Raw genomic sequence first — 18934 nt, 5'->3', positions numbered from 1 at the left:
TACAGTAAGGAGCGGGCGGGTTTGAGTTCCTTTCAATTTGTCGGTTGGTGAGTTTAGCTGATAAAGTTGCAGCCACTCCGCAATCGTTGAGTTGTTTGTCCATGTCGAAGGCTGCAAAGAGTACAATCCCAACCAAGTTGCCAAAGCTGATCATACCTTCCTCAACCATGGGCATTCAGTGAAGAGGTGCTCGGGTGTACGTATCTAGATTGCGAATCAAGAGCAGCCGTCCACATAAAGAACTTGTGGTTTCCCAGTTTCCAACACTTCCAAATCGAGGAGCAAAAGTCTGAGGAGATGTCACATGCAAATTGAATGAGATAAGTCGACCAAGCCGAGTATTCACCTCAGGTCTCGAGCCTCGATTGAATGGCGTCCTCAACATTTTCGTGCAACATTGCCTTCACAAATCTTTTTTGGGTGATGCAACGACAAAAGGTGAGTGGGCATCCCTAGCTAATGAGCATGCCAAAATTTTGCAATGGACCTGTCCCCAATTGTGATTTCCGTGGCCACGGCAAACGTCGCCCTATCAGTGTCCTTGCATGGCAATGTAGAACCAACCTAAGGACTCGTGTGTGATTTCCATGCTCGCCAAAGCCGGCGAAATCTCAAGGCGCAACCAAATTTTGGCAGATCGTGGACATCTAGTCCCCCTAGTTCCTTTGGCCGACAAATTAAAGACCATTTGACACCCCCGAGAAAATGTGCGCATCATGGGAGACCCACGTTTGCAGTACCACACAAACACATTGGTATCAATGGAACAACAATTGCTGCAGACGCTCAGAATCATTGCAACATCTTGCTCGTGTGGCTGCAACAAAATGCAAATGAGTTTGCAACATCAAAAATCACAAAAATCATTTACCTATATTTCAAAGTTCCCATCTCCCCACATCTCGATGGAGCCTCGATGGTGCCATCTTTGACAATCCAGGTGGCCCGTTTCCTCGATCCACCCTCCCCTGGGCCCAGCACATTGAAGAAGCCTTGATTCAAGTTCCATCCTTGTCCTTCCATGGCGGTGCGAGCTGTGTGGCCTCCCTCGTCAAACTTCACTTAGCTTGACTTATTTTGAAAACATTAGTTTTATTCATCAAAACAGAGACATATATGTTTTCGATTCTTTATGGGGCATGGTTTTTCTTTTGTTTTATGATATAATATGCTCTACGAATTTAGATGCTCACACGCCATGGTATCATGATTCACAACCACGTCGTGCCAAAAACCGTGGAGTTGACTTCTATTTGTCCGAAGCATTAGGTGAAGATTTGCAGGCTTAGACAAGTCTTCTTCTCAACCGAGCTCACGGTGCTACCTAGCACCTCGTCGACAGGAAAACACGATCGAAAGGAAGCACCATCTCTGAATCATTCGAAGCTACTGAAGATCTAGACGAGCGTGATGTTCAGAGCCGTGCAGCTAGTTATCAGGTATATATCATGATAATTTGGTCTTGTAATGTTTGAAGTTCAGGATGTTCAGATACTGTGCCCGTGATTGTGTGTCGCAGGGAGAAGTACTATGGCAGTGTAGCTCATGTGGCGATCTCGTCAGGTCGCGTCCATGGCTTCTCCACGGCTGCGAACACTCAGGGTCAGAGGCTCGCTGGTAAAGTAGCGGTCATCACGGGCGCCGCGAGTGGCATCGGCAAGGCGACGGCCGCGGAGTTCATCCGTAACGGTGCCAAGGTCATCATAGCCGATGTGCAGGACGACCTGGGCCGCTCTGTGGCCGTGGAGCTCGGGCCGGACGCCGCCTACACCCGTTGCGACGTCTCCGACGAGGCGCAGATCGCCGCAGCCGTCGACCTCGCCGTGGAGCGGCACGGCCACCTCGACATCCTCTACAGCAACGCGGGCATCTCCGGATCCCCGTTGCAGGCTTCCGTGGGCGCGCTGGACCTCGACGACTTCGACCGCGTGATGGCGGTCAACGCGCGGTCGGCGGTCGCGTGCATCAAGCACGGCGCGCGCGTCATGGCGCCGGGGCGCCGCGGCGGCAGCATCCTCTGCACGGCCAGCGTCATCGGCGTGCTCAGCTACGGCTCCCCGATCCTCGCGTACGCGATCTCCAAGGCCACCGTCGTCGCCGCGGTGCGAGCGGCCGCGGGACCGCTGGCGCGCGACCGGGTGCGGGTGAACGCCATCTCGCCGCACGCCATCGCGACGCCGCTGACGGTGCGGTCCATGGCGGAGATGTTCCCTGACGCGGGTGAGGACGCGCTGGTGCGGGTGGTGGAGAGGGACTGGAGCGAGCTGGACGGCACCGTGCTGGCGGTGGAGGACGTGGCCAGGGCGGCGCTGTACCTGGCGTCCGACGAGGCCAGGTACGTGACCGGGCACAACCTGCTCCTCGACGGCGGGTTCACCGCGCACAAGGGCGTCAGCATGCCGACCCTGGAGGCTGTGGATCGATCAGTAGTGAGACGACAGTGAATTCTAAACGCTCAACGATTTGACAAGACGTATAATTAACGATTTTTCTCTTCCCTTGTTTGTAGGATCGTGAACCACCCACCATGCCAACACGTCAGCCCGTAAGCAAAAGCACGTAAGAATTCTTCGACCCGCAGATTGTGCTTATAAAATGGGGCGCGTTGATATCACAGCCGTTGTTTATAGTTGTGTTCCTCGAGATTCAGTCCAACATGATCCCACATAAAAAATGAATCTACAGCTGTCATGTGTGTAAAAATAACAGTACTTTTGACATTACTGCATGTACCATATGAAAAAATTAACAAAGACTTCATAAATCCAGCAGTACTTTTTGCGGGACCACATGAACATGGCATACGGACTACATGCGCAAACAATAGAGAACTCTATAGATATAGTTCACGAAATCCAGTCCAACATGATCCCACATAAAAAATGAATCTACAGCTGTCATGTGTGTAAAAATAACAGTACTTTTGACATTACTGCATGTACCATATGAAAAAATTAACAAAGACTTCATAAATCCAGCAGTACTTTTTGCAGGACCACATGAACATGGCATACGGACTACATGCGCAAACAATAGAGAACTCTATAGATATAGTTCACGAAATCCAGTCCAACATGATCCCACATAAAAAATGAATCTACAGCTGTCATGTGTGTAAAAATAACAGTACTTTTGACATTACTGCATGTACCATATGAAAAAATTAACAAAGACTTCATAAATCCAGCAGTACTTTTTGCAGGACCACATGAACATGGCATACGGACTACATGCGCAAACAATAGAGAACTCTATAGATATAGTTCACGAAATCCATTTTAAAAAATTAAATTTTAGACTCATTTTGAAGAGTTCGTCGGGAGGAAATCAAATATGCAAACAAAATCTCATTTACATTTATTATGCGAAAGTTATACCCATTTTAGAATTAGTAGTGTATTTCAAGAAGAGAATCTTTTGCAATGAGTGGGTGAGCTAGCGGACCCCACAAATAAGCATCCCTATGCATGTGAACGGCTGTGATATCAACCGCGCCCCATTTCATAAGCACCATTGCATTTTCGAGAATTCTCCCGTAGGTGTAGGGTTACCGAGGAAAAAAAACTCGAGTTACGAGGAAACAGTCAAGCATTAGTACAAGAGAAACCACTTCCAAACTACACGCCATTGCTCTAAGGCCATCTCCAACGGGGGTGACATCAGTTCATCACACGCCATTGCTCTAAGGCCATCTCCAACTAAGAGACCGTTTACGGTCGTGCGGCTGAAAATGTGTCAGTTACCAGATCTAGATCCAGTGGCCCGACACATCAAATGCGGTCCAAGTATGTATCGAGTTTGTATCACGTAGGATCTACCGTGCAGCGTCCGCAAAGATTCGACGGACACTCGGCACAAGAATCTGAATGAGAGGAATATAGCGGTGGCGGCTACCTAGCAGGCGCAGGCCGCTACCCAAATGGCGTGGCAGATGAAGGTGAAAGCCGATGCCAACGTAGGCCTCCATCCTGGCCTCCATCCGAGCCTAGCGGAGGCCATGCTCTTCGTCAAGTAAGAGAGCATCGTGGGCGGCGCTCCCCGGCCTCGTCGGTGAGCTCAATAAGTTCCTAGCTGCGTTCTGGAACGCCTGCATCCTCGCAGGTTCACGTGGCATCGCGGTTCGCCTCCGGGTCTTCGGCTTATCAAACCATGAACATAAATTTGAGCAATTTCAGGTACCATGGCCTGATATGCGGCGCCATTGTCAAGCACCATGGCTTCTTTTTGGACTATATTTGTTGTTCTGGTCATGTTTATGCCTCTTTTGGACTACATTTTGTGACGTACCATGTGCACAATGTGATGGACTTATTTGAGACCTCAATTTGAGTCAATATGATAGCCGTATGTTCATGCAATTTGTTTGTTTCTGCTGTTTTCATATATTTTAGAAAAATGTCCCCCGGCCAAAATGCGTCAAGCCGTTGGGGACACCCCCAACACAAACATATGCATGACCATTTTCACGTCTGCAAGACGACGCAAACGGACACGCGCGAGACATCCCAAATACGTCGCCCCGTTAGAGATGTCCGCCCCGTTAGAGATGTCCTAATAGCTCGACGAGAACTAGGCAGACAAAGACTAGCTAGGGCGCCTGCGCCGAGCGCAACCGAGACCCGTGGATCGAAGCCATTCCAAGAGCCTTGTCGAGTTACCAGGAAACGGACCTCACAAAAAACATTAAAATTAAACAAATATTTTTCAAGAATACACCATGAGAGGTGTATCACATTTGTTAGAAGACAGCCGGCACAACGCGACGATACAAACGTAAAATCACACGTCTTACAATGCAACCCACAAAAACCATAGAACCAAGATTTGCGTAGGCACCATCACCGGCCAAGAAAGGCAAGGAGATAACACACCATGCTCCCAAACCTCGTCACGACGGATGTAGGAAATTTCGAGACTCCGGATCAGCACCGATCAACGCACCACCATCCCTGGTCGGCGGGACCAAATTAAACCAGAGATGGTGTCGATCCAGAAGCACCAACAACAGGGTACATTGCGCCTCCAAAGCTCATGCTCGGAGCGGTGGCTAAAGTCACTTGAAAACCGTTCACCACAAATGAACAAATTATTTACTTCCTCCGATCTATATTAATTGATGCTAAAATATATGTATTTATAACTAAAATATGTCTAGTTACATCTATATTTGTATTAAGTAATATAAATCGGATGGAGTAGTTCTTTTTGTTCACTTGAAAGTTGTTAGTTTTTGTTCTAACTATTTAAATTTTTGTTTCATTCAAAGTCGACTAACATGTAGAAGTGTGGCAATGAAAGAAAAATGAAAAATGAAAAGAAAAGAAGCGAAAAGGAAAATAGTGAACAAAATTGTGCAAAAAACAAACAAAGAGAAACATCAAGAAAACGGAAAAAACAAAGAAACTAAAGAAAACCGGAAAATCATAATATATCAGAAAGCCACATGAAAGGAGCAGAAAAAACGAAGAGAAATAAATCCAAGCTACAAAAGCAAAAATAAAAAATAAAAAAGAACTGAACAGACAAAAAGTCACGTGAAATAAACAGAAAGAAAATAAACAGCTTGAAATAGTCCTTCCCTCCTGAGGCCTTGTTTGGTACAAGGGTATTCGCGGGGATGGGCGAGTATTATCCCGGCCCATCCCCGAATCCCCGTCAATCCCCAGGAGCCCATTTGGTGCTGGAGTTTTGGGCCAAAAGATCCCCGCCCATCCCCGCTTAACCCCGTCCCCGGCCCATTTTTTGGCTTGGACTGAATCCCGGACGTGGACCTCGCGTATTATCCCCGTCCCCGACTCCCAGTCTCGTCTCCATCCTCGTCCTTTTTCGAACCCTACCGAGCGAGCGACCGGCGGCGACCGACCGGAGGCGAGCGGAGCTGCTGCGGGAGGGGCAGGAGGAGCGGAGCATCTTACCGGCGGTAGGGGCGGAGAATCTTACCGGCGGGAGGGGTGGGAGAGGCAGAGCATCTTACCGGCGGGAGGAGATGGATCCCGCCTAGCTGCTCCCACATCAGATCGCCGACGTTCTTGCAGACTGACCGGCGCCGCCAACTACTTCCGTTCTGATCTCCGGTAACCTCCCTTTTCTCTCGCCCTTTCCCTTCCATGGCTCTCGATCTGAGCGCCTGTATAGGTTTACCCTGTGTGCCACCGCGTCTGTGGTGAAGCTGCCCAAGATGCTCCGCATCTAGCCTGAACCAGCGTTTGAGAGTCAGTTTGGATGGTAATCTTCATCATACTATACCGTTGGGCCACTGTCATAGGTTGTATGCAATATATAGCTTCAGTTTAAGGGCATCTCGGGCATGAGCTACCCCTATGGTTGAACCCTTCTATGCTTGTCAGCCATGTTGGCAGCAGGTGCTGCTAGATTGGGTAGCAAATGATCACATTCGCACAAATGGTGTACTGTAGGACTGACCATGTGAACCGAGGGGACAAGTCATGAAACACTTTTGTTCAGTTGAGAATATCTGCGCCAAATAAACGCATCACCATTGTTTCACAGATCATTTAACTGGATATACCAGTAAAGTTTTTACCAGTTTTTAAAATGTCTAAAATTGTGTGTGATCATTTACCTTCCTGCAATGTGCATGGACATAGGTGATTTATCCTTCTTTGTTGCAAAAAAGATAGTCTGTTTGCTGCGGTACATAATTCCTGTTTGTATTATTGTATCTCCTTTATGTCCTCCCATTATGTGTAGGAATCTATAGTGCTCTCTATAACTTTGCTATGCTGACATTCCAGAAGCTACTCTACAGTTGGAAGCTTTGGTTGGTAACCTAGAAGATGCAACATTTTCCATCGTTAGACAGGCCTCGAAGTTGAACCTGTCATCAGTACTTCGACGGGCATCAAATCGTAAGAGCCTTTTACTTCCCTAGTACTAGACCATTAAATATACGTTCCAGTACAAGTTACAACCTTCCATTATGATTATCATTTGCTAGTAGTACCATTAGTCCAGTTACTATAAGCTTAAGACAATATTCCTGATTTATGTTGTCATGTTTGCTGTCAAGTAAGGTCCTGGGCTTCTGGCAGTACCATGTAGGCATATTCTTATCATTTAAGTCTGTATCAGTTAATTGATTGCAGATGCCCTTGAAACCTTAGCTAAGCAATGCATATATATGTATTCCAAGTGATCAATTATTTATGCATTTGACTTTTCTAGAATTATTCCAAGTGCTAGTGCGAAACCATAAGAACACACTTGCTGTCATCCCTTTCCTCTTACTAACTATATTCGTCTATGTCGTAATTATTAGTATTTTTATATTATCATTATTAGCACCACAAAGTTAAGGTAGCATGGTAGCTAATGCAATGTCTATTTTGCTTTACATATATATGTCGCCCTAGTATGTTGTTTTTAGTTTCTCCTGCTAGTCAACAACTAACATTGCTACTTCACGGTACCAGAAAAATGCATGCTTTGTTGTTGTACTATAACCATACTGGATGCTTAGAATGATGGGAAGTCACAGTACATGGTCATTTTAATCACAATACATGGTCCTTTTATTCCTGGAGTATGTAGCTCCCTTTCCTGGAGTATGCTTAGACTGGCTGTTCTGCAAGTGTTACACTGAAGATAACACTGCTGTTGTTTTTAATTCAGATGATCTGTTTAAATATGAGGCTTGCTTTAGCATGAAACTGTATTTTTTTCTAGCCTTTGTAGACCTAGACTCTCTAGTACTTTTTCATGGCTCATACGTGTACTTGCTATCCCTTCTTCTAGTAATTATGGAAGTTGCTTTGCAAAATATATCTTTTTGAGCATTTCGGATGTTGGAACAACACTTATTCTGTCAACACCCGGATTTTTAAGTCCAGATGCCTATTATGCCATACATCGCAATCCCAGGAATATTGTTGTTGCGAGACATAATAGTTGAATATCATAGAGTCATCATTTATTACAACACATAATCGTCTTACAAAGGTAGATCACACGATCCACTGTTACAATAGTAGTTGATCTATCGATCAACGAACATCACAAATAGCGGAAGCGAAGTAGTAGTGTCTATCTAATCCACAGACCAACGCTTGACGTCAGGAGCAGTCCTAGTTGTCGTAGACGTCCTGCTGTCCATCTTCCTCGTACTGCTGTTCACCTTCATAGTCTGGCCATTTGAATAGCCAGGGACAAAGCCATGAGTACTTTTAAAGTACTCGCAAACTAATACGAGGGTAAGCACTATCAGTTTTTAGTAAGGGGATACTAAGCTCTAGGTTTATTTGCATAAAGCCAAGTTTATTTCATAAACATTTAGAAAAGACTCTTCATTTGCTAAACTAACCCAAGTGGGAACATTAGTGTCATTCCCACAACTCTGTTGTGATTCCATTCAAAGTCACCATTCACCTTTCAAATTCAAGTCACAAGTCATATGTCGCATTTTTGAAAATGATCTGATGACGGAACAGTATGGCCTTTCCAACCGTCCATAACCGTGGACACGACTATTCGAATAGTTCTACACTCTGCAGAGGTCGTACACTTGTGCCACAATATTTGCAATAATCCGTCGGGGTTAAGCTGGCCACTGATTTATCATACTCCGTATGCGGACTACCAACCATAACCTTTCACTTACATACTCTAGTATAGGCACCTCTCCCCATGAGCTTGGCCTCCCGGTGAAAACCGCGGTCAACCGGGAAGCGCACAGGGCTTGGGCCGGACATTCACCTCATTCCACGTCATATCGCATCGTTTTGTTTGTTGTAGAGGCAGCTTTTCGGCCTAACCCCGATGACGCTTGTTTAGAGGGAACCCATACTAAAGCACATAAATTTCTAGTTAAGCCCTTACCCATATTGGGTATTGTGGGGGTACTTTCAAATTGGAATGGTATCGCATCCGAACCCAACCATCGAGTTTTTTGTAAAATTCACCAAGTCATTCACCGAGTCATATTCACCTTCAAAATCTTTCAATAGAATGAAACATCATTCCAAGGTTTTCAAAGTCATTTCATTTCACATGATCCCATCTAGAGTAGTCAATTTTATTTGTTTAGCACTAGCAACTAGTCATGAGGGGTGCTAACTAGCTTGTCTTGCTCTAGGCTAACTTTGATGCTCTTGTTCTACTCTATATCTAAACCAAGTGAATCATGAATCAAAAGTAAACTTTGATAAATAAAATTTAGAAAAGCTTGTAAAGTAAAAACTTGGGATAGGAGCATTAAGCATAAAGAAAAGGGGGATGAAGCCTTGCTCTTGTAGAGCTTTGCCTGAGGGTATCTTGCAAGAATATTAGCTTGCAACATTATAACTTGCATTAGTCTAGCTTGCCTTGATTGGTGATGTGATCAATGTTTTCTGGCTCTTCCTCCTGGTAGAATACCTCTTCCTCTTGATAGTCTCCGGTACTAGCGTCTATAAATGGATACGAGGTACACAATCACCAAACAATACTTACATGCTAGACTAAGACACACAAAAGGGTTCACACAACTTATTCTAACCTCACTTCTAGCATGGTATGGTGAGTTACTTGGTTTATTCTTATTTAAGAAAATAATAATTTCCTTTCATTAGGGGCATTTATTTGATTTGCTATTTAAGTCTTTGGAGAAAATAAATTCCTCTCATTGAATCCTATCAAGATTTAATCTCCACAAATAATAATAAGGTATGAAATATAAGTTGACCCAGGTCAACCTTTCATATCTATTATGAGGGAGTAATAATTTAAATGAGGTGCTACACCTCATATAATTTAAAACTAACCTCTAAATGATTTAAAATCTCTAGGTAACCAAGCATGAGGTTTATTGGACCAAGGTCAGTACCTCTATTTTAATTACTTAGGATCACAATTTAAATGAGAGAGAAGCTCCCATACTATTTAATTAAGTTTGTGTGTATGTGTTAAATGGACTAGAAATGGCTCCATAGCCATTATTTGGATCTAGTCCATGATCATGCAAAACAACTATGCTATATTTTTGCATAAACAATTAGATTATGTCAAATGTGAATTATTAGAGTTGGAATCAACTCAAAATCATTTATAGATAATTTATAGTATTTATTTGAAGTTAGAAAAGGCCCTGCCTTGTTATTTTTATCATTTAAATTCAACTACGAATTTGGACCTGAGGTCAGTGGCATTGTCTAGATAATTTCATGAGCTTTCCGAATATATAAAATTTGCTAAATTTGGTTCAGTAGATTTTAAACTATTCAATTTATAACACAGGCCAGAATTGAAATTCAACGAAAAGAACTAATTTGAAAATGGCTAAGTGGGCTAGGCGGGAAAGTAGCTGGGCCGATTTGGTTTGAAAAGAGGGAACAGGCCCGAGTAACGGTTCGGTGCTTGGTGGGCTGTCGGGGTGGGGCCTACACGTCGGTGACTTTAACTCACCGAAACGGTACACGGCAATGTCGTCCGTTAGATTAGATCGTGGATCGACGGCCGAGGGTCGTCGTCACCGTCGTCGAGAGGGGAGTGCTGGAGCGGCGGCGGTAGGGGGTCGGCGGCGCGACGGAGGTTCCCGCGGGGCTCTGCTGGGTGCTGGGCGTCGTTGTCGAGGACGAGGAAGCTCCTGGTACCGTCGGCGAGGCGTGGGGAGGCGTCAATCGGCGGCGCTGATCTGCGGGCTCCGGCGGCCGTCGGCTTCAAATTGGAGCGCTGTGAGGCTTAATCGAGGTGGAGAAGGTTTTGAGGAGGTCGAGGAGAAAGAGGGGAGCAGAAATGGTGTGAGGAAGGAAGGGCGAGGAGGTCTCTATTTATAGGGGCACGGGTGCTGCGAGGGTGCCGTGGAGGTCGTCCATGGCGCCGGCGTTTGGAGGGGTGAAGGGGCAAGCTAGGGGGTGCGCGAGGTAGGCGACGGCTAGGAGAGGCTACCGCGCGTTATGGCGCAGCAAGGGGAGGACGATGGCAGGCTGGCGTCGTTCGAGTGCTCGCGGTACGGGCGCGGCAGGTCGGTGATCATGGCGACGGCTAGGGTGCAGGCGCAGGCATTCGAGCATGTCTAGGGGGTAGATGTAGGGGTGGTGATCATGCGGGTAAAGGGAGAGAGGGAGAGGAGGTCGAGCGAGTCCGGGCGACGGGGTGCTGCAGCGCGTCCAGGGTGGTGCTGGTGCACGCCTGGGCGTGTACTGGCGCGGTGATCACGGCGCATCCCGGGCGTTGTCGTGCATGTTTTGGAAGGGCATCGTGTCTAGCGTGTCCAGTACTTCCTAGTGAGTCTAGCTGACAAGGTTTGAGGGATCAGAGAGAGGGATTGAGGTAGGGTGGCATGGTGGCCGGCATGAGTGCTTGGCATGGAGGACAACTTGATCATTGCTTCACCTTAACCAGAGCAAAAGGGTTTGGTTCGATGCGGGGAAGGTACCGGGGTGTGATGATCACCAAGTTAAAGTGATTGAGGCAAAAATCCGAGTGGATATAAGTATGTAACACAAAATCCAGATTGTGCACACAAGGTGCTCGACACAATGGCCGCATGAACTTTTTTGTGGAATTTTGGGAATCTTTTTGGTGAATCTCATTCTTATATTTAAGGTGATGGAAAGGTGGTGTTGGTGTTCATTTTGGTGAAGTTTTGCAACAATTCAAAAAATGGGTCAGCTTCACATAGTTTCAAAGTCTTCACTTGTCACCTCTCCACAGGTCAACCTGGTCAACATCAGTACTCATGGTCAACATGAAAGTTGTTCACCATCACTTGGTCTTGGATGACATAGCAATGGTTGACCAAGTTTAGTTCAAGAAATGAGAAAACCAGAGGGGTAAAGAGGTGAAGAAAATATTTTGGGGAGAAGTGACCATTATCATATGTATGTAAGATTTTTGATTTCCTTGTATTTGATTCTTGATCCAATGATGCAATTGTGTTAATTTATCATATTGAAATATTTTAGAAGCAAGGGAGCAAGCAATTTTGGCCTTGGTTGAGGATTTGCAATTTTGCATATTGTGTATGTAAGTGAAAAATGGAATTTTCTCATCAATTGATTTCTCTCCAAAGGATTGGATATTTCTTGACTCTAATGTGATTCTTATTAGTTTAGAAACATTTTAAGACCATTGAAACCATTTCAAATAGTCTTGTTCAAAGATTTATAATTTTGGCCTTAATACATAAGAGGTGATGTGTTAAATTTTATTATTTTTGTAAATTGTTCACCTTGCTTTACTTGGACATTGGTTAGGGTAAATTTAGGGTTATATTAAGTTGAGAGATGGTTTCCCTTCATTTGGTCAAGGGTTGAAGTCATAGGGCAAAATTTGGTGAAAAGGGCTATGTGTCACATATGCCTCTATGCATATGTTGCATTTGGGTTTTTTTAAAAAAAATGACTTGGCTTGAACCAAATGGGGTTGTTGAGTGTTGAAAAGGTATATAGAAGTGATCCAACCATTCACAACAAGTCCTAGGGTCAATCTTCTCAAATTCACTAATTTGCTATTTTACTCTCATATGCCTCTATGGCATTTTTAGTTTCTTTTTAATTTCTTTGGAAACCACTTGGATTTGGTTTGATAAGCCTTAGTTAAGGTGTGTGAAGGTTTTCCAAACCTTTAAACAAGTGGAAAGGTCTAGGGTAAAGATTTATAATTATAGCCATAGGCACATATGCCTTTTTCTTATTTAATTTCCTTTTATTTTATTTTAACTAAGATGGTGAAAAGAGGGGTGAGATTTAGGGTTTAAGATTATTTCAAACTACTATAACAAGCAATCATAGCAATAGCACAAGAATTAAGCAAGATCACTATCTATCCTACTTAATTAATAAAAGTTTTTGTTGGTTCCAAAATTTGGAACTAGTGAAATTCATTTGTTTTATTTTGAAATTCTTGGGATGTTACATATTCCAATGCCTCCATGTTTTGTTCAGGTTTCAGTTTCCAAAAGCCTTCGTAGCCACTGCTCCCGTCTACGTCTACTGTCACACATGTCGCTGCAATTTCTACCAGTGATGGCACCTGTGATGTGTGCTCGCGTCTGATGTTGGTCAAAAGACTGTTTGTTGTTGACTGGTGTAACCTGTTATGATATTTTGTAGTGTCATGGTTGCTCAGAAGTTGCAAGGTTCACATGTTATGTTGTCTGTGATGAGAATTGTGACAACATGAGTTCCTTTTCACTGTATCCTGGATTTTGGACTTTCAGTCTCACTGTCGTATTGGACCTGATACACATGGATAGACATAGTGACATAAAGGTTCTTTAGTTCAGATTTTAAGGTCGGTCTTAGTGTGGCCGAGTGACGTAAAATTTAATCTCTGCTACTATATGTTGGTTTGTCTTGTTGATTTCAATTTCCGTTGTGTGCACCAATCCCTGCCAACCAAATGATAGTTTATAGAAGTGGGGATTAGGGATTGAACGGGATGGGGTTTAGTGGGGATTGGGTGAAGGCTGGGGTTTCATCCAATACTCTAGCGGATTATCCCCACTAATCCCCACTAATACTCTCGAACAAACAAGGCCTGAATGGGCCCAGCCCACGTGGTACAGGGAATTTGGAACTGGTTTTGGACTGCGGCTCCTCTACAAAAAAAAAAATACTCCTCTGTCGTCGTGTTCCTCTGTTTTTCGGACTCACCCTCAGCTTCCCAGTTCATGTTCATGAGATCTCATCGCCTCTGTATCGAATTGTATCCGGAATCCTTGTTCATTGAGTCCTCTAACATGTAGAGGGCTGCGACTCCGTCTCCGTATTCCCAAACGCATCGGTTTGCTTCCGGATCTTTTTGCTCTGAAAAGGGGAAAAAAACAGGGGGTCGACTCTGACTCAATCCATCGTCGTCGGCAAAACTACAGGCGGAGCTCCCTGCCACCGCGAGTACGTATGCGCCTCCGCTTCTTCTCGCCCCTTGTGTTTTCAGCTCAAATTCTCGATCTGGGAGCTCCTGAGGTCCCTTATCCCGAGTTCCCGACCCGCAGCTGTAGTGGCAATCCATACCTCTACTCCATGTCCAGCACGGCGTTAAATTGGGCGCACAACGCCGTCGGACTAATCGACAAGGTATGCCAGATCTTTATTTTTGTGGTCGGTCACGCACGCACTAAGATTTTCTCTGTTCGAGCGAATAGATAGCAGATTTTTTTTTTACCGCGACAGCGGTATTGAGTCATACTTATTGGAATTGCCTCGTTGCAGATAGTGTATCAATGGTTTCAGCAACTGAAACAATTCTTGCAAGCCTGCCAACAGATTTATATTATCTCTCGGGGTGCCCAAAACATGAGACAAGACCTTGTGCTTGAACTTCCACAGGTATGCATCGCTGGCACTCAAGTATTCTTCTAGCTATAAGTACTGTCAGTAACTGCTAGCACTGAACGCATTTTGGCTAGGACTTGAGAGTAATGCTACATCTACCGAAAATTTCTACAAAAAAAATCTTACGGAAAGGCAACGTGGCGCCTCTCAGGTTAGAAAATGATGAGAACATGCTCCACAATTTAAGGAAGGGAAAAGATTAGAACCAACCAACAACCTCCACATCAGTCCGTAAAATCAATCCATAACATCTGTTCCCAACTGTAGGATTATTGAGGACTTGATAGCTTTCTGTTTGTTGCCAAAAACACATGTGCATTGTAAATCTGCACACCAACAGTTGCATAAACTTTACCCAATGCACTCCTTTCATCCATAGTCCAAGGATCTTCATGCAAACACACACACACACACACACACACACACACACACACACACACACACACACACACACACGCACTACCCCTAACAAGACACCTACTTCTGATGTTTACTTCAAGTGAAGTCAGCATTACTACTAGCTAAAATCTAACTTGTCCACGATGCTTCTGCAGGACATCTTACATCATATACATTCCCTCCTGCCGCTGAAGGATGCTGCTCGTGCCGCCTGTGTATCTCATGCTTTTTTGCATTCCTGGAGATGCTATTCCACCCTCACACTCAGCAAAGAAACACTTGGGTTGACTCACGAGAAATTGGGGTGGTTTAAGGAAATAGAAATCCATCTCATCGACAAAGTTGACCGCATACTTAATAACCATCGTGGCACTGTGCTCAAGACTCTTAAACTTGATCTTTTCATTTGTGACAACATTAGCACCTCCTACTTGGACTGGTGGCTCCAAATATCTGTTAAACCTGGGATCGAGGAAGTAAGCTTGGTGGTGTCAACTTTCATGGAGAAAGACTACAACTTCCCCTGTTCGATTTTGTCCGATGCGATAGCTGCAAGATCAATTCAGTCTCTTCACCTCCACGGTTGCGCTTTTCATCCCACAGTAACACTTGGCTGGTTCAGGAGATTGGGAACTTTACAACTGCATTTTCTCAAAATTAATGACGAGGGATTAGGGCACCTGCTTTCTAAATCTCTCGCCCTGGAACAGTTGGAAATCGTTTGTTGCGACGAGATAACTTGCTTTAAGATGCCTTGTAAGCTGCAGCAGCTCAAGTTCCTTAGAGTTGCGAGCTGCGACATGATCCAGTTGGTAGAGATCAATGCTCCAAAGCTCTCCTCGTTTCAGTATGAGGGAACCCAGGTAGAGATCAATGTCATAGACTCCACACAACTTAAGGATGTAGAATTGTTACATAACAAACCATTTGGCACTCTCTGTTCTGCATATGCCAAGCTCACAACCATTGCGCCAAATGTTAGGAGCCTTGCCCTGCGTTCTCGTAATGAGGTATGTCTTGGTTTTACATTTTAATCTGATTAATTATAATAGGGGACTAGTGAACACTGCTATTTCACTTGTGTATTGGAAAAGGCATAATTGATCTTGGGACTTGTGTTTTTCAGGATTTCAACATGCCCGTGCTGCCTGTGAAGCTCCTTCACCTCAAGAAGATGGAAATCACCCTCTTTAGATCAGTATCGGCCTTATGGCCCAGCTGTGATTTCTTTTCGCTGATTCCTTATCTTGATGCGGCTCCTTACTTGGAATCTTTCATCTTACGCGTAAGTCATCATTCTCAAAGAATCAGAGCTATACCGTGTAGGCTAAACCATTGAGTATCCTGTGCAATGGACTTATTGCACACACCTGGTTTGTTATAGACTAATGACATCAATCCTACATACATATGCGCAGGTAGACCAGGACGGCGTAGGGGATGATTCTGTTGTTTCTGTTGGAGAGGACGAATTAAGGTGGAAGCCAGAGTACAGGCATCACCATCTCAAACGGGTGATGATCACGGGCTTTTGCTCAACCAAAAGCTTAGTGGAATTTACGAGGCACATTCTCCAGCACACTTCTTCACTGGAGTGCCTTACGCTGGACACAACTATTTTCTGCCGTAGGAGCTTCGAGACCTGGCATGCGACTGAAAAATACGCCGCCTCAGGAACTCACAAATGCTATCCAATGTGTACCACAGCTCTCGCTAAGGCTCAGAGAGCTACAGAGGCTGCTAGCAGATACATCGCGGGGAGAGTTCCCTCGGCTGTTAAGTACACGATCCTGAAGCCATGTATTCATTGCCATAAATGCTAACCGGTCTCCAAGTATTATATAAATGTTATGTACAATATATCATAATATTATATAAATTTACTCCCAAGTATTTACTAGCTCCACTTGGGTCTTTAAGTTGAGCGAGTAAAGTTAGATCAACCAGGAACTAAGTGAGCAAGACAGTCTCCAGGAATTTGGAGCACATGTGCCAAATGCAAACTGACGCCATAATTTATCTTCTGCGTATGATAATTGAAACTGAAGTATACTTCCATTTTATTGTGTAGCATCAACATGTGCTATTTCCTGCAATATTACATATATATCAAATATCGATGCTAAAAGAGTACTTCCTTCTTTTTAAAATAATTGAAGTTTTACGTTTGTATTAAGTCAAACTATGTAAAATTTGTAGAAAAACACATCAACAATTATCATGGAAATTTAATTATAGTGTCTTCATCATACATATACTCTCATGTTATGTAGATTTGACGTTGTAGATATTAACACATTTCCTTATAAATTTCATCAAATTTAAAGACATTTGACTTTTGACCAACTTAGATCTTCAATTATTTTGTAATGACGCGCCCACGGCTGGCATGACGCTGGAGCTCATTATCGTCCTATATAGCATAAAATGGCCACTTTGATATTTACATCTACCATTTACTATCACTTTACATTTACGGGATGAAAAACCACCTCATTTTTCTATGTTTTTGGGGGAAAAACACCAAACGTGAGTTGAACTTGAATTGACACGGAAACTGACAAGTGTGTCCCAGTGTAAGTGATGACGTGGTAGAAAACCTAATAGAGTTGCAGATGTGGGCAGATGGCCCATTTGTCTGCCCAATTAAAAATAATCATCTAAAAAAATTTAAAAGTCATGCTCTTCCTTGATGACTTCATGTAGATGCTACCTCCTTGTTTGTAAAATGCTAGTAGATGTCGTTGCTGAGAATGTGTGATATGGTACTTGTTATGTATTGTTTCTAGTCTGCATGTGTTAGACAGTCATTTTTATACTTCCTCCATTCCATATTATAAGACTTTTGGCAAACTAATTTAAATTGATAAAAAAGGATTATATCAGTTTTGGTAAAGCTGGGAAGTTTTGTCTAGATGGAACCTCAAGCTCTACCATTTTTGGAAATAGCAATCGTATGTTTTCCCTATCCCTATGATTTTCCTATCCTATGAATCAAAGGAGCCCTAAGATTCTTATTTTTGGAGATATCACTCTTATATTCATGTTCTTTCATGTCACTAGTCCAAGTTTGTTGTGGACATAACTGTGTCAGCGGTAAAAACGGCTTGTACAAAGCTTCTTCAGAAAGGCCTTCGGCAATGTAGGTACCTCCTAAAAAAGGAGTACTTTTACAACATGGATCGTCCCACCCCGGAAGAAAGCCCCGTTGCATCGATGAGTAACGATGAATGGAAAACTGAAAGATCGAGCTGTCGCCTAGAGGGGGGGGGGTGAATAGGCAATTACAAACTCTTGCGGATTTGTCTTGTAAGAATGCGGAATTAAACTAACGTTTAGTTTACAAGCACAAACCCTAAATATGCTAAGCTCAACTAAGTGTAACAATGGCAACTAGAGCTAAGCAAGATAGGCACAAGATATATGTAGCACAAGTGATAGCAAGATATATGTGTTGGATAACGTTGCATAGAAAACAAAAATTTTCCTACCGCGAACACGCAATCCAAGCCAAGATGCAATCTAGAAGACGGTAGCAACGAGGGGGTATCGAGTCTCACCCTTGAAGAGATTCCAAAGCCTACAAGATGAGGCTCTTGTTGCTGCGGTAGACGTTCACTTGCCGCTTGCAAAAGCGCGTAGAAGATCTTGATCACGATCGGTTCCGGCGCCACGAACGGGCAGCACCTCCGTACTCGGTCACACGTTCGGTTGTTGATGAAGACGACGTCCACCTCCCCGTTCCAGCGGGCAGCGGAAGTAGTAGCTCCTCTTGAATCCGACAGGCACGACGGCGTGGTGTCGGTGGTGGTGGAGAAATTCGGCGGAGCTTCGCTTAAGCGTGCGGGATGTGGTGGAGGAGAGATACCGCTAGGGTTTGGGGAGAGAGGGGAGGCTAGGGCGCCGGCCAAGGGCAGCCCTAGGTGGTGCGGCCAAGAGTGGGCAGCCCCCTCCCTCTCCTCCTCATTATATAGGTGGAAATCCCCAAGTGTTGGTATCCAAGTCTTCGAATAAGACCCCAACAATGAAACCTCCCATATGTAGGGAAACCTACCCAAGGTGGGAATCCCACTTGGGTGGGATTCCCCCTTCCATGAGGGGGTTGGCCGGCCACCCTAGGGAGTCCACCTTGGACTCCTCCCCTTTAGGGTTGGCTGGCCATGCAAGGTGGAGTCCCTCCGGGACTCTACTTTCCATGGTGATTTCTTCCGGACTTTTCTAGAACCTTCTAGAACCTGCCATAAATGCACCGGATCATTTCC

General features: G+C 44.4%; 2 protein-coding genes and 1 long non-coding RNA gene across 7 annotated transcripts; all 3 read left to right on the top strand.

Moving 5' to 3' along the window:
* Positions 1–1410: 1410 nt before the first annotated feature.
* Positions 1411–2444, top strand: LOC124673444 (momilactone A synthase-like). The gene is made up of 2 exons (XM_047209523.1): positions 1411–1439; positions 1520–2444. Exons 1-2 carry the CDS (start codon positions 1411–1413, stop codon positions 2442–2444), a joined length of 954 nt encoding a protein of 317 aa, XP_047065479.1.
* A 3516-nt stretch (positions 2445–5960) lies between these two features.
* On the top strand, positions 5961–13155 carry LOC124679251. The gene is made up of 3 exons (XR_006994890.1): positions 5961–6074; positions 6756–6869; positions 12882–13155. It is a non-coding gene; the product is annotated as an uncharacterized LOC124679251 (long non-coding RNA).
* A 410-nt stretch (positions 13156–13565) lies between these two features.
* Positions 13566–16590, top strand: LOC124674695 (F-box/FBD/LRR-repeat protein At3g26920-like). 5 transcript variants are annotated; one of them, XM_047210742.1, is made up of 6 exons: positions 13566–14015; positions 14151–14267; positions 14828–15535; positions 15629–15682; positions 15799–15957; positions 16091–16590. In XM_047210742.1, exons 1-6 carry the CDS (start codon positions 13839–13841, stop codon positions 16493–16495), a joined length of 1620 nt encoding a protein of 539 aa, XP_047066698.1. In that variant the 5' UTR covers positions 13566–13838; the 3' UTR covers positions 16496–16590. The 5 variants fall into 5 exon arrangements, with proteins under 5 accessions (XP_047066698.1, XP_047066699.1, XP_047066700.1 ...); XM_047210743.1 differs by having other exon boundaries at positions 13566–13832; positions 13934–14015; positions 14828–15682; positions 16091–16589; XM_047210744.1 differs by having other exon boundaries at positions 13566–13836; positions 13934–14015; positions 14828–15682; positions 16091–16589.
* Positions 16591–18934: the final 2344 nt, after the last annotated feature.

This window comes from Lolium rigidum, chromosome 7 (assembly GCF_022539505.1).
Source record: "Lolium rigidum isolate FL_2022 chromosome 7, APGP_CSIRO_Lrig_0.1, whole genome shotgun sequence".
Taxonomy (NCBI): Eukaryota; Viridiplantae; Streptophyta; class Magnoliopsida; order Poales; family Poaceae; genus Lolium; species Lolium rigidum.
Note: the sequence above shows the minus strand (reverse complement) of the source record. Positions and strands in the feature narration are given on the sequence as shown.

What these genes read in the sequence shown, in the direction of transcription:
- LOC124674695 (XM_047210741.1), top strand. Translation starts at nt 13,839, where the DNA reads ATGCGCCTCCGCTTCTTCTCGCCCCTTGTGTTTTCAGCTCAAATTCTC. An exon ending in CCCTGCGTTCTCGTAATGAG is followed by an intron (nt 15,683 to 15,798) that starts GTATGTCTTGGT and finishes TGTGTTTTTCAG; the next exon opens with GATTTCAACATGCCCGTGCT. An exon ending in TGGAATCTTTCATCTTACGC is followed by an intron (nt 15,958 to 16,090) that starts GTAAGTCATCAT and finishes ACATATGCGCAG; the next exon opens with GTAGACCAGGACGGCGTAGG.
- LOC124673444 (XM_047209523.1), top strand. Translation starts at nt 1,411, where the DNA reads ATGTTCAGAGCCGTGCAGCTAGTTATCAG. An exon ending in GCCGTGCAGCTAGTTATCAG is followed by an intron (nt 1,440 to 1,519) that starts GTATATATCATG and finishes TGTGTGTCGCAG; the next exon opens with GGAGAAGTACTATGGCAGTG.